At 42.1% G+C, this 12,602-nt stretch overlaps 1 protein-coding gene across 1 annotated transcript; it reads left to right on the top strand.

Annotated features, from left to right (window-relative positions):
• Positions 1 to 8,603: 8,603 nt before the first annotated feature.
• Positions 8,604 to 12,602, top strand: LOC106583650 (ADP-ribosylation factor-related protein 1). Its single transcript, XM_014168088.2, has 7 exons — positions 8,604 to 9,218; positions 9,334 to 9,421; positions 9,530 to 9,612; positions 9,752 to 9,833; positions 10,243 to 10,313; positions 10,975 to 11,075; positions 11,568 to 12,602. The coding sequence occupies exons 1-7, from the start codon at positions 9,126 to 9,128 to the stop codon at positions 11,653 to 11,655; spliced, it is 606 nt and encodes a 201-aa protein (XP_014023563.1). The 5' UTR covers positions 8,604 to 9,125; the 3' UTR covers positions 11,656 to 12,602.

The following is a 12,602-nucleotide window of genomic DNA, read 5'->3' as shown; positions in this document are numbered from 1 at the left end:
TTTGGCAGCATGAGTGAAGGATGCTTTGTTGCGAAATAGGAAGCCAATTCTAGATTGAACTTTGGATTGGAGATGATTGATGTGAGTCTGGAAGGAGAGTATACAGTCTAACCAGACACCTAGGTATTTGTAGTTGTCCACAAATTCTAAGTCAGAACCGTCCAGAGAAGTGATGCTGGACAGGCGGGCAGGTGCAGGCAGCGATCGGTTGAAGAGCATGCATTTAGTTTTACTTGTATTTAGGAGCAGTTGGAGACCACGGAAGGAGAGTTGTATGGCATTGAAGCTCGTCTGGAGGGTTGTTAACACAGTGTCCAAAGAAGGGCCAGAAGTATACAGAATGGTGTCGTCTGCGTAGAGGTGGATGAGAGATTCACCAGCAGCAAGAGCGACATCATTGATGTATACAGAGAAAAGAGTTGGCCCAAGAATTGAACCCTGTGGTACCCCCATAGAGACTGCCAGAGGTCCGGACAGCAGGCCCTCCGATTTGACACACTGAACTCTATCAGAGAAGTAGTTGGTGAACCAGGCGACGCAATCGTTTGAGAAACCAAGGCTACTGAGTCTGCCGATGAGGATGTGGTGATTAACAGAGTCAAAAGCTTTGGCCAGGTCAATGAATACGGCAGCACAGTATTGTTTCTTATCGATGGCGGTTACGATGTCGTTTAGGACCTTGAGCGTGGCTGAGGTGCACCCATGACCAGCTCTGAAACCAGATTGCATAGCGGGGAGGGTGCGGTGGGATTCGAAATGGTCGGTAATCTGTTTGTTGACTTGGCTTTCGAAGACGTTAGAAAGGCAGGGTAGGATGGATATAGGTCTGTAGCAATTTGGGTCAAGAGTGTCACCTCCTTTGAAGAGGGGGATGACAGCAGCTGCTTTCCAATCTATGGGAATCTCAGACGACACGAAAGAGAGGTTGAACAGGCTTGTAATAGGGGTTGCAATAATTTCGGCAGATTATTTTAGAAAGAAAGGGTCCAGATTGTCAAGCCCAGCTGATTTGTAGGGGTCCAGATTTTTGCAGCTCTTTCAGAACATCAGCTGAATGGATTTGGGAGAAGGAAAAATGGGGGAGGCTTGGGCGAGAAGCTGTGGGGGGTGCAGTGCTGTTGAATGCAGTAGGGGTAGTTAGGTGGAAAGCATGGCCAGACGTAGAAAAATGCTTATTGAAATTCTCAATTATAGTGGGCTTATCGGTGGTGACAGAGTTTCCTATCCTCAGTGCAGTGGGCAGCTGGGAGGAGGTGTTCTTATTCTCCATGGACTTTACAATGTCCCAGAACTTTTTAGAGTTTGATTTGCAGGAAGCTAATTTCTGTTTGAAAAAGCTAGCCTTGGCGTTTCTAACTGCCTGTGTGTATTGGTTTCTAACTTCCCTGAAAAGTTGCATATCGCGGGGGCAGTTCGATGCTAATGCAGAACGCCACAGGATATTTTTGTGTTGGTTAAGGGCAGTCAGGTCTGGGGAGAACCAAGGGCTATATCTGTTCCTGGTTCTAAATTTCTTGAAAGAGGCATGCTTATTTAAGATGGTGAGGAAGGCATTTTTTTTAAATAACCAGGCATCCTCTACTGACGGGATGAGGTCAATATCCTTCCAGGATACCAGGGCCAGGTCGATTAGAAAGGCTTGCTCGTTGAAATGTTTCAGGGAGCGTTTGACAGTGATGAGTGGAGGTCGTTTGACTGCTGACCCATTACGGGTGCAGGCAATGAGGCAGTGATCGCTGAGATCTTGGTTGAAAACAGCAGAGGTGTATTTAGAGGGCACGTTGGTTAGGATGATATCTATGAGGGTGCCAATGTTTGCGGCTTTGGGGTTGTACCTGGTGGGTTCATTAATAATTTGTGTGAGATTGAGGGCATCAAGCTTGGATTGTAGGATGGCTGGGGTGTTAAGCATGTCCCAGTTTAGGTCACCTAGTAGCACGAGCTCTGAAGATAGATGGGGGCAATCAGTTCACATATGGTGTCCAGAGCACAGCTGGGGGCCGAGGGAGGTCTATAGCAGGCGGCAACGGTGAGAGACTTGTTTTTAGAGAGGTGGATTTTTAAAAGTAGAAGTTCAAATTGTTTGGGTACAGACCTGGATAGCAGGACAGAACTCTGCAGGCTATCTCTGCAGTAGATTGCAACACTGCCCCCTTTGGTCATTCTATCTTGTTTGAAAACGTTGTAGTTAGGGATGAAGATTTCAGAGTTTTTGGTGGACTTCCTAAGCCAAGATTCAGACACAGCTAGGACATCCGGGTTGGCAGAGTGTGCTAAAGCAGTGAAAAAGCAAATTTAGGGAGGAGGCTTCTAATGTTAACATGCATGAAACCAAGGCTATTACGGTTACAGAAGTCATCAAAAGAGAGCGCCTGGGGAATAGGAGTGGAGCCAGGCACTGCAGGGCCTGGATTCACCTCTACATCCCCAGAGGAGCAGAGAAGAATGAGTATGAGGGTACGGCTAAAAGCTATAAGAATTGGTCGTCTGTGACGTCCAGAATAGAGAGAAAAAGGAGCATGTTTCTGGGGGCGATAAAATAGCTTCAAGGTATAATGTACAGACAAAGGTATGGTGGGATGTGAATACAGAGGAGGTAAACCTAGGCATTTAGTGATGATGAGAGAGATATTGTCTCTAGAAACATCATTGAAACCAGAAGATGTCATAGCATGTGTGGGTGGAGGAACTGAGAGGTTGGATAAGGTATAATGAGCAGGGCTAGAGGCTCTACAGTGAAATAAGCCAATAAACACTAACCAGAACAGCAATGGACAAGGCATATTGACATTAAGGAGAGGCATGCTTAGCCAAGTGATCAAAGGGTCCAGTGAGATTCAGACAGCTAGCCTGAATGCTGGTGACCCATTACTGAATGCTGGTGAGTTACCGCCGCTCTGATATCCAAAAGTTATTTCCAGCTGTATTTAATAACACAAAAACTATTCTGGGCTAATAATGTAAGAAATAACACACAAAAATGTTTGAGCATAGAGTGGGATTATATTGGAGTGAAGTAGGGAATGTAATTGTTTTTTTTAATGTTTAAATGTTTAAAAATGAATGAATTTCAGAAAGTCAGAACGGCCAGAAGGAGGCATCCTGTCAAGGCAGGCATCCTGTGAAAGCAAACATCCTGCCTAGGCGAGGATAGGTGGGTGCTGAGAAAGCACATTCTGAGCGATGGCCGCATAAGGTGTTAACCACTGAATGCTTCATCGGAGCATGTGTTAGCCACAATGAGTTAGCAGAAAGAGAAATGGAGGGTTTAAAACAGCCATGATTTTTGGGAGAAGTAAAGCTCTCTTTGAGCTTGCTAGAAGAACCTGTCAAATGCTGAAAGAAGAATTGTTCTGTAGCTTTTTAAGAATGAAATAAATGTCGATTTTTCCACATTTTGTTACATTACAGATTTATTCTGAAGTGGATTAAATACAAACAATTTCTCAGAAATCTACACACAATACCCCATAATGATACCCCATAAATAATGTAACTTATTTACATAACTATTCAGGCACTTTGCTATGAGACTCGAAATTGAGCTTAGGTGCATCCTGTTTCCATTGATCATCCTTGAGATGTTTCTACAACATGATTGGAGTCTACCTATGGTAAATTAAATTGATTGAACATGATTTGGAACTGCACACACTTGTCTATATAAGTGGTCCCACAGTTGACAGTGCATGTCAGAGCAAAAACCAAGCCATTAGATCGAAGGAATTGTCCGTAGAGCTCCAAGACAGGATTGTGTCGAGTCACAGGTCTGGGGAAGGGTACCAAAACATTTCTGCAGCATTGAAGGTCCAAAAAGAACACAGTGGTCTCCATCATTCTGTCATGACGTTGGCCTGTGGGTGAGGTTTATGACCCCCCCCCCCCATAAATACCTTTGTCCCTTTCCTCTCTCTTGACTCTTGAAAAGCCCTTGTTAAACATAGAGAGTCTGGGAACATCAAAAGGTGGGGGAAAAGGAACCATATTTCAGAAATCCAACCAGTTGAAAATATGAGTTGGGACTTGATGAATATGATGTCAGTTCAGTTGTCGTCTGAGACATGATTACTGATGATAGGATGACATAAACTGTATCTTAGAAAGTCTACACATTATAGTTATCAGATTCACATGGAATTGTTGTGCAATTTAAATGTTTAAATATGAAACTATTTGTGAAAAGATGAAATGTAATTTAGCTTCTTAATGAGAGAACGGTTTGTCATAGAGTAAACTATGCTCAACTCAGTAGCCCTGCCCATGTGAACAGACATTGGTTATAAACTATGAAACACGCCCTTCTCTCCCCTCCTATATAAAGCCCTTGACAAAAATGTAACTTCGTGTTCCGAGGACGAGAGGACGACGGTCCCCACATTGAAAGGGCTCAGATAATAACCTAACGAAATTAGCATCGAATTTCAACTTGAAGATGACGATCAACACTCCGAAAGGATGAATTTCGACTATACCAGCCAGAATAAATCATGAGCTAAAAGAAAGGCAACTTGGTATGAACTTTGAACTCTTATTCACTCCAGAAGTGATACCTCCTAGCCGTTGAGTTAGCAGCGGCCGCTGTAAACATGGGCTAGGAAAGGACGGACGATGTATCCAGTCTACCCCACAACGACGATACTACAACGTATCCAGTTTACCACCAGAGACACTCTTCAAAGGACAAGGAAGATTTCTGTTGGACAACACGGCCTTCCATCTACAACCAACCTATTGAAGCGCAGCTCAGAGTAAATATTTATTGCATTTTCCTTTTCCAAATGGCCGGTTATTTAGAATGCATAAGATTCTGTATTTACGATAGCATAGCTTCTCCCTTTGTTCTTCAGTCCTCCCGCGCTTTCATTCAAGTCCAACCCCCTCTCTTTGTGTAACCAGCCGACATACAGGTTCTGTCCCCCAGGGACGTTTTCTTGTAGGACATAATTAGTAATCAATGTATGATCCATTCTGTGTTTATGTAATTCTGTGTGATTATTTAGGTATTTAGTAAATAAATTATTAAAGAAAAGTTTGTATTGCTGTTTCAACTTGTTAGCCAGGGTTTGTGAAGATAACCAAGAATTCTACGATGTTCAGATGAGACTGAAATAAGGTGACAATTAAATATTGAATGCTATTGAGGTAAAAGATTACCAGGTCTTTTAGAGTTTATTCGGAAGATAACAGCTCTATAAACATTATTTCGTGGTGCCCTGACTTTCTAGTTAATTACATTTACATGATTAGCTTAATCAGGTAATATTAATTACAGAGAAATTATTTTAAAGAATAGCATGTCATATCACTTAATCTGGCATAGCCAAAGACAAAACAATTCCTAAATGGAAGAAGTTTGGACCACCAAGACTCTTCCTAGAGCTGGCCGCCCGGCCAAACTGAGCAATTGGGGGAGAAGGACCTTGGTCAGGAAGGTGACCAAGAACCCGATGGTCAATCTGCCAGAGCTCTAGAGTTCCTCTGTGGAGATAGAAAAACCTTCCAGAAGGAAACCCATCTCTGCAGCACTCCACCAATCAGGCCTTTACGGTAGAGTGGCCAGACGGAAGCACCTCCTCAGTAAAAGGCACATGACAGCCCGCTTGGAGTTTGCCAAAAGGCACCTAAAGACTTTCAGACCATGAGAAACAAGATTATCTGGTCTGATGAAACCAAGATTGAACTCTTTGGCCTGAATGCCAAGCGTCACAACTGGAGGAAACCTGGCACCATCCCTACGGTGAAGCATGGTGGTGACAGAATCATCCTGTGGGGATGTTTTTCAGCGGCAGGGACTGGAAAACTAATCAAGATTGAGGGAAAGATGAACGGAGCACAGTACAGAGAGATCCTTGATGAAAACCTGCTCCAGAGTTCCCAGGACCTCAGACTGGGGTGAAGGTTCACCTTCCAACAGGACAACGACCCTAAGCACACAGCCAAGTCTTTGAATGTCCTTGAGTGGCCCAGCCAGAGCCCGGACTTGAACCTAATCAAACATCTCTAGAGAGACCTGAAAATAGCTGTGCAACAATGCTCCGCATCCAACCTGACAGAGCTTGAGAGGATCTGCAGAGAAGAATGGGAGAAACTCCACAGATTACAGGTGTGCCAAGCTTGTAGTGTCATACCCAAGAAGATTTGAGGCTGTAATCACTGCCATAGTTGCTTCAACAAAGTACTGAGTAAAGGGTCTGAATACTTTTTCAATGGGAAAAGTGGGCCATTTTGAGCCTGTAATCGAACCCACAAATGATGATGCTCCAGATACTCAACTAGTCTAAAGAAGGCCAGTTTTATTACTTCTTTAAACAGCACAACAGTTTTCAGCTGTGCTAAAATAATTGCAAAGGGTTTTCTAATGATCAATTAGCCTTTTAAAATTATAAACTTGGATTAGCTAACACAACGTGCCATTGGAACACAGGAGTGATGGTTGCTGATAATGGGCCTCTGTACGCCTATGTAGATATTCCATTAAAAATCTGCACTGTATTTCTTATCAATTTGATGTTATTTTAATGGACAAAAAATGTGCTTTCCATTCAAAAACAAGCAATTTTTTAAGTGACCCCAAACTTTTGAATGGTAGTGTATATTTTTGTTATTGTAAAATTCTAGGAGGAATCCTTAATATCACCTCATTGATAGAAGTGTGCTGAAGTAGCTGTTAGAGTTTTTAGATGCCATCTGAGCGACTATTTATACAGTTGTAGAAGGTAGTAGATGTTTTTTCTTGTTATTAAATATTGTGCTTCTCATAAAATTATAATAGACAAAAAATATTTTATTGGCACACCCCAGTAAGGGTTTAGTTAAGGGCACTGAAGGGGTCTATCAATTTAATTTACTGTTGACGTTTGCCTATCATTGATTGGTGATATTGATTTGTGATTGATTGATTGAACTTGGATTTTTTATTGTTTCTGGAATTTTGAATAAACTTGCTTTATTGTTCTGTCACCCTGTGTCATCAAAGAGTCACACGAGTGCATGTCGATTTACTCTAGGTTTCTGAAATAGACCTGATTAATTGAGGATTTTTTTTGCATCTGGTTAATTAGTCTGTCGGGGGGCCGAGTGGCTGGTATAAAGGAACCTAACCTGAGACCCAACTATAGGTACTGAGTGCATTGGTAGGAGTCATAAGGAGGGGTGTCTCTGGGCTAAAGCCAACCCAGAGGAGGACGACACGCTCATAGTGTGCTGAAGCGGAAGCTCTGGCCAGGACGATCCTCAGAAGGCACCGAGTTTATAGGTTCAGGGTGAGGGAGCGTAGGCACTCGACTCCGGAAATAGCCCACTTTACTGTAAGACCCTTGCTGTTGAGTTTGACAAACTGTCCCAAGCTAAATACTAGCTCAGTGGTAAGGCAGAGCGGCATCTATCAGATCTGTAGTGATTAATGAGGATTGATAACTGACCTGCTATTGGGTAGGCAGGGGCGAGTTTAATTGTTAATCATGCAGGGATGGTATTTTAGCATTGACAATACCCATAAAACCTAGCGATCAGACAGGGAAATTATTTTTCCACCATCCACTTTTCCCATTGAACATTTTAGAAACACTTAAAATAAGGGTTTTGTTTCGTGTACGCTTACCCTGGCATGACGTTTTGATAACCATGTAAATCTCTCGGAAAATTTGACTTTTATCAACATATTCAGCTCTATATACTCTCAGATTCGAAAATGCTAATTAGCATCAAAGTAGATATCATGCAAGACTACAAATCCCTGCAAGCTCCTGCACGTTCTCTCCAGCTGACACCTTTGTTAACAGGTATCAATGTCAATTTAAACCTTGCACAAGACATTTCACAGAATTGTCCATTTAAATTTAAATGTAGCTAATTTCTTCATTACTAAAATTAGCTAACATTAGATAGTTAATCCTGAGAGTCTTACTGTTGCCTCGATTCGGCAGTCTTGTCCAGATTATTATGGCACTTGGGGGCTCCCAAGTGGCGCAGCAGTCTAAGGCACTGCATCTCAGTGCTAGAGGTGTCACTACAGACCCTGGTTCGATTCCAGGCTGTATCACAACCGGCTGTGATTGGGAGTCCCATAAGGCGGCGCACAATTGGCCCAGTGTTGTCCGGATTAGGGTTTGGCAGTTAATGTAATAATAATTTGTTTTTAACGGACTTGCCTAGTTAAATAAAAATGGGTAGTTCTTTATGATAGCCACATTAGCAGATAATTAGCATTTCATTTTTCGGGGATCAATACAGGTGAATATATTGATAAAAGTCACCTTGTTCTAGAGAGATTTACACAGTTAACCAAACGTCACGCCAGGGTAAGCCTACACGAAACACAGCCCTTATTTTATGTGTTTCTAAAATCCGCTACTGGAAAAATGAATGGTGGAAAAACGATTGGAACAATTTTCTTGTTTGACTGCTAAGTTTTATGGGTATTATGACTCATAATGTGGTACTTTATAATAGCATTCCCCAAAAAAGAAAAGAGGAATACATGTGGTAAAAACTACAAACGTGTAACATTTTGCTGCGTACGTCCTAAAGCCGCATTATGGGCAATAGTGTTCAGTTGCTATTTAATTTGCTCCAATTTGCCACAAGACAGCAAGTCCCACAATGCATTGCTTTGTGACTTCATAAATTCAGGTGGCCACGGTGTTTACTAAAATGAGACGAGATAAAATACGATACCTCTGTCAAAGTAGATATAGCATGATGGCATGTTGTGGAGATAGTTAGCGTGCCCTTGATCTTCTTATGCGATTTGTGAGTTCCTAAAATTGTCCGCTAGCAAATATATTTTTACACTCGTCAGCGGCATTAACGTCTTGAGATATACAGCTATAAAAGTTAGCTTTAGCATGCTACTGTAGCTAGCCAAGTATTTGTGCCTTGATTGGCGCATTAGTTATATTTTACTTTAGTGTTTGGTGTCAAGTCAGCTAGCTAGTATCGATTATGAACTAGTAACGTTAGCTAACTTGCTTGCCTCAACCCACAGGTAGCTAGCTAAACAGCTAGTCAGGTAACAGTTAGCTAACTCGACTTCCTAATTCTAGCTAGCCTCACAGCTGGATCTTTCCACGATGTGAGTTGGTGTTCGCCTTGCGCATCAGCTAGTGTTTGTTTACAATCCTAAGATGTACACCTTATTATCTGGCCTGTACAAATACGTGTTCCAGAAGGACGAATACTGCATCTTGATCCTAGGACTGGACAATGCAGGAAAAACGGTTAGTCTTTTAGTTAGAAGAGGAAGTTGATATTACTGTTTATTGTTCTTGTTTGTCTCTGTTGGAGAAAGTGCTGCTGCTTGTTTGATTAGGCATGTCTTTCCTACACACACAGACCTTTCTGGAACAGACTAAGACCAAGTTCAGTAAGAACTACAAGGGGATGAATTTGTCCAAAATCACCACTACAGTTGGGCTAAACAGTAAGTAGCAAACCAGCAAGACCGACATTGTGTTGCATTCAATTGTAGCACATTGCTTTCCAGGAGTCCATGCCATTGCAATATGTTCTGCTACTCTCTCCTAACAAGTCGGCACAATCGATGTGGGCAAGGCTCGTCTAATGTTCTGGGACCTTGGTGGTCAAGAGGAGCTTCAGTCGCTGTGGGACAAAGTGAACACCGATATCAAATTACACACACTCAAAATAAATTATATCTAGCATGATGCAATATGCCTCATTATCTGTCAACTGAGTACAATGATTTGAGGTTGATTGCTGAAACATGGCTTTGTTAACTTTGAATCCACAGTACTATGCTGAGTCCCACGGAGTGATCTATGTGATAGACTCCACCGATGAGGAGCGCCTAGCAGAATCAAAAGAGGCCTTTGGTGAGTTTCTCACTAGGTTGTCCATGGCATTCGGGGAAGAATGTCAACAATGCTCATGGACTTATCTTTGTCATGGGCTACAGTCCGATTCACTTCCTGAAGTGTGTACTTGTTCACTCCATATCATAGCTGTCAAAGGAATGGACTGGTGTGAGAATATGGTAGAAAATCCTTAGGCCCTGCTTACACCAATCAAATGACTTTAAAGGGCTAGTTCCCTCAAACTGTCTTAGTATTTTGTTTATTAGTTCACTGTAAATACAATCCCAATGCAATGACCTTTTCAAGATAGAGCACTTTCAGTACAGAGCAGAAACTCATATGAGAGGCTGTCGGCAGATCCACTCGTAAGAGAAGGGTAGAGAATTGAACCTTAGCTTGGACTGACAGCTTTGTTTTTCTTTTCCAGAGAAAATGATCAGCAGTGAGGTTCTGGAAGGTGTGCCTCTCCTGGTGCTCGCCAACAAGCAGGATGTGGAGGTATACAGTCCTGTCTGGTTGTTTTGAAATCACGAGTAGCCCTGTCTAAACTGACCTTGTCTTGTATGAACAAAATATGACGAGGCCTGTTGAAAATTTTTTTTGCCCCTATGATCACAACAAAGGTGTCCTCCATCCCTCATGCACACCTTGGTAGATGACAAAAACAGTGTTTAACATACTATACGTTGCCAAGCTCAGCATAATGCATAATTTTTTAACTCTTTGAAATTCAGCCTGGCAGTTAGACGCAAGCCAGCAATGGGAGTGTTAACAGTTTGAATCCCGGGTCTGACAGGAAAAATATGTGGGGAAGTGAGCCAGCAACCAGAGGGTTGCTGGTATCAAATCCTAGATGCCATTTGCCTGCTGTTGTGTCCTTGAGCATGGCACTTAACCCCCCACTACAACAGTTCCCCGGGCACCCAGTGTGGCAGTCCCCGCACCTCTCCAAAAACCTGTATGTGTATGTATGCTTGTCTTTGAGGGGTTGGGTTAAAAGTGGAAGTCAAATTCCAGCTGGACTGTGTGTGTCTTTGACCAATAGGGTGATCTTAATCTAAATCCATGTGATTGCGGTACAGATATGCAAATTCTCTCTCTCAGAAGATCCTCTAGGATTGTATTCATTTAGGCTTATGTCTTTGTGTTTCTTCCCTAGAACTGCATGTCTGTGCCAGACATCAAAACCGCTTTTAGCGACTGCGCTCCAAAGATTGGGAAAAGAGATTGTCTGGTGCAGCCTTGCACAGCCCTAACAGGGTAAGAATAGAGTCCGCATTACTCTGATGTATATCGGGTCTGATTGGAGAACTCCATTAGGTGTGGTTAAGTTACTTTCTGAATGTAATCCGTTAGTTACAAATTACCAGTCCAAAATTGTAATCAGTAACGTAATTTTGGATTACCCAAACGCCGTAACATCATTGTGTTACTTTGAGTTATTTCTGGATTAATTTTCCCTTAAAAGGCATTAGAAGAAGACAAAAAGCATCCCAGCCAACATCCTTTCTGAATTTAAAAGTACTCCAAGAAGTAATCATCTAGTTTTTCTAAATAATCAGATTACATGTAATCGGTTACTCCCCAACCCTCTGTGTGTGTGTGTGTGTGCACAAATGAACTGTGTATCATCATTGCTCAAAGAACAGCTGTACTCTTTGCTGATAATTAATTATTTCTCAGACGGGGGTTAATGAAGGCATAAATTCTCTCTCACGCAGGGGGTTAACTAAGGCATGAATTCTCTCTTAGGCAGGGGGTTAACGAAGGCATTGAGTGGATGGTGAAGTGTGTCATCAGAAACATTCACCGGACACCGAGACAGAAGGACATCACATAGAACATGGCCTTCCCAACTCCAGAGCTCCCACAACCAGGAGGTATTCTTTAGGCACCAAATGGTAGAACACGGACTGAAACAGGGAGGGACTATATGGACTTACTGTCCAATATGAACCGTTTTCGATTGAAATACAACCTTAATGAATACGAACGACCCAGGTGTCCCTTTTACTACAATGTGACTTCCAGAAACCGTGATGAACTCTACCCAAGCCCCGGCTCCCTGTCCTCTTATTTGGGTGCTCTGAACTCATTTAGTTTTCAGATGCAGCTTAGCGTCAGGGGAAAACAATTGGGGATACAATTGATTATTGTGGATTATTTGGATATGTACCTTGAGGTGTAAAGCTTTTGGCCTCAGCTAATGTGTCTTTCTGATTAAACTATTATAGCTTCATCATGTCGTTAAAGTTTCTCCCTGGCTCTAAGTACCTCCCTTCGGTAATATAATTCCAGGGCCTCTATTCATAAAGCATCTCTGAATAGGAGTACTGATCTAGGATCAGTTTAGCCTTTTAGATCATAAATAATCAGATTTATATGGATTATATTACTCTCAACCCAATTAGGCTTAGTAGTCTATCATTTAACGGTCAAGAGGATGAAACATGACAACTTTATGATTCATATTATGCAAAGACACTACATGTAATGGAATTGTACATTGTAACAGAGGGTCAACGATATATTCATAGCCGGGAAATACTAGTTTTAGAGTTTGAAATGCCGTGTGGTGTATGGTTGAGTACCAAATGGCACCCCATAGAGCTTTGGTCAATAGTAGTGCACTGTATAGGGAATAGGATGCCATTTGGGACATGCACTCTCTTTTTACTCTGTCAGTCTAACCTGGTGACATGTAAAGTAATCCAGAGGATCAGGCTGAAAATGTATTTTAATTACAGTATGAAGAAGATTATGTAATAAACATTTCAGAACAGTTAA

This window comes from Salmo salar, chromosome ssa22, assembly GCF_905237065.1.
Source record: "Salmo salar chromosome ssa22, Ssal_v3.1, whole genome shotgun sequence".
NCBI lineage: Eukaryota > Metazoa > Chordata > Actinopteri > Salmoniformes > Salmonidae > Salmo > Salmo salar.
This window is presented reverse-complemented; position numbering and strand designations above follow the sequence as displayed.

Coding starts and splice junctions, on each gene's coding strand:
- LOC106583650 (XM_014168088.2), top strand. CDS start 9,126: ATGTACACCTTATTATCTGGCCTGTACAAATACGTGTTCCAGAAGGAC. Junction 9,219..9,333: donor TGGACAATGCAGGAAAAACG/GTTAGTCTTTTA, acceptor CTACACACACAG/ACCTTTCTGGAACAGACTAA. Junction 9,834..10,242: donor AGAATCAAAAGAGGCCTTTG/GTGAGTTTCTCA, acceptor TTTCTTTTCCAG/AGAAAATGATCAGCAGTGAG.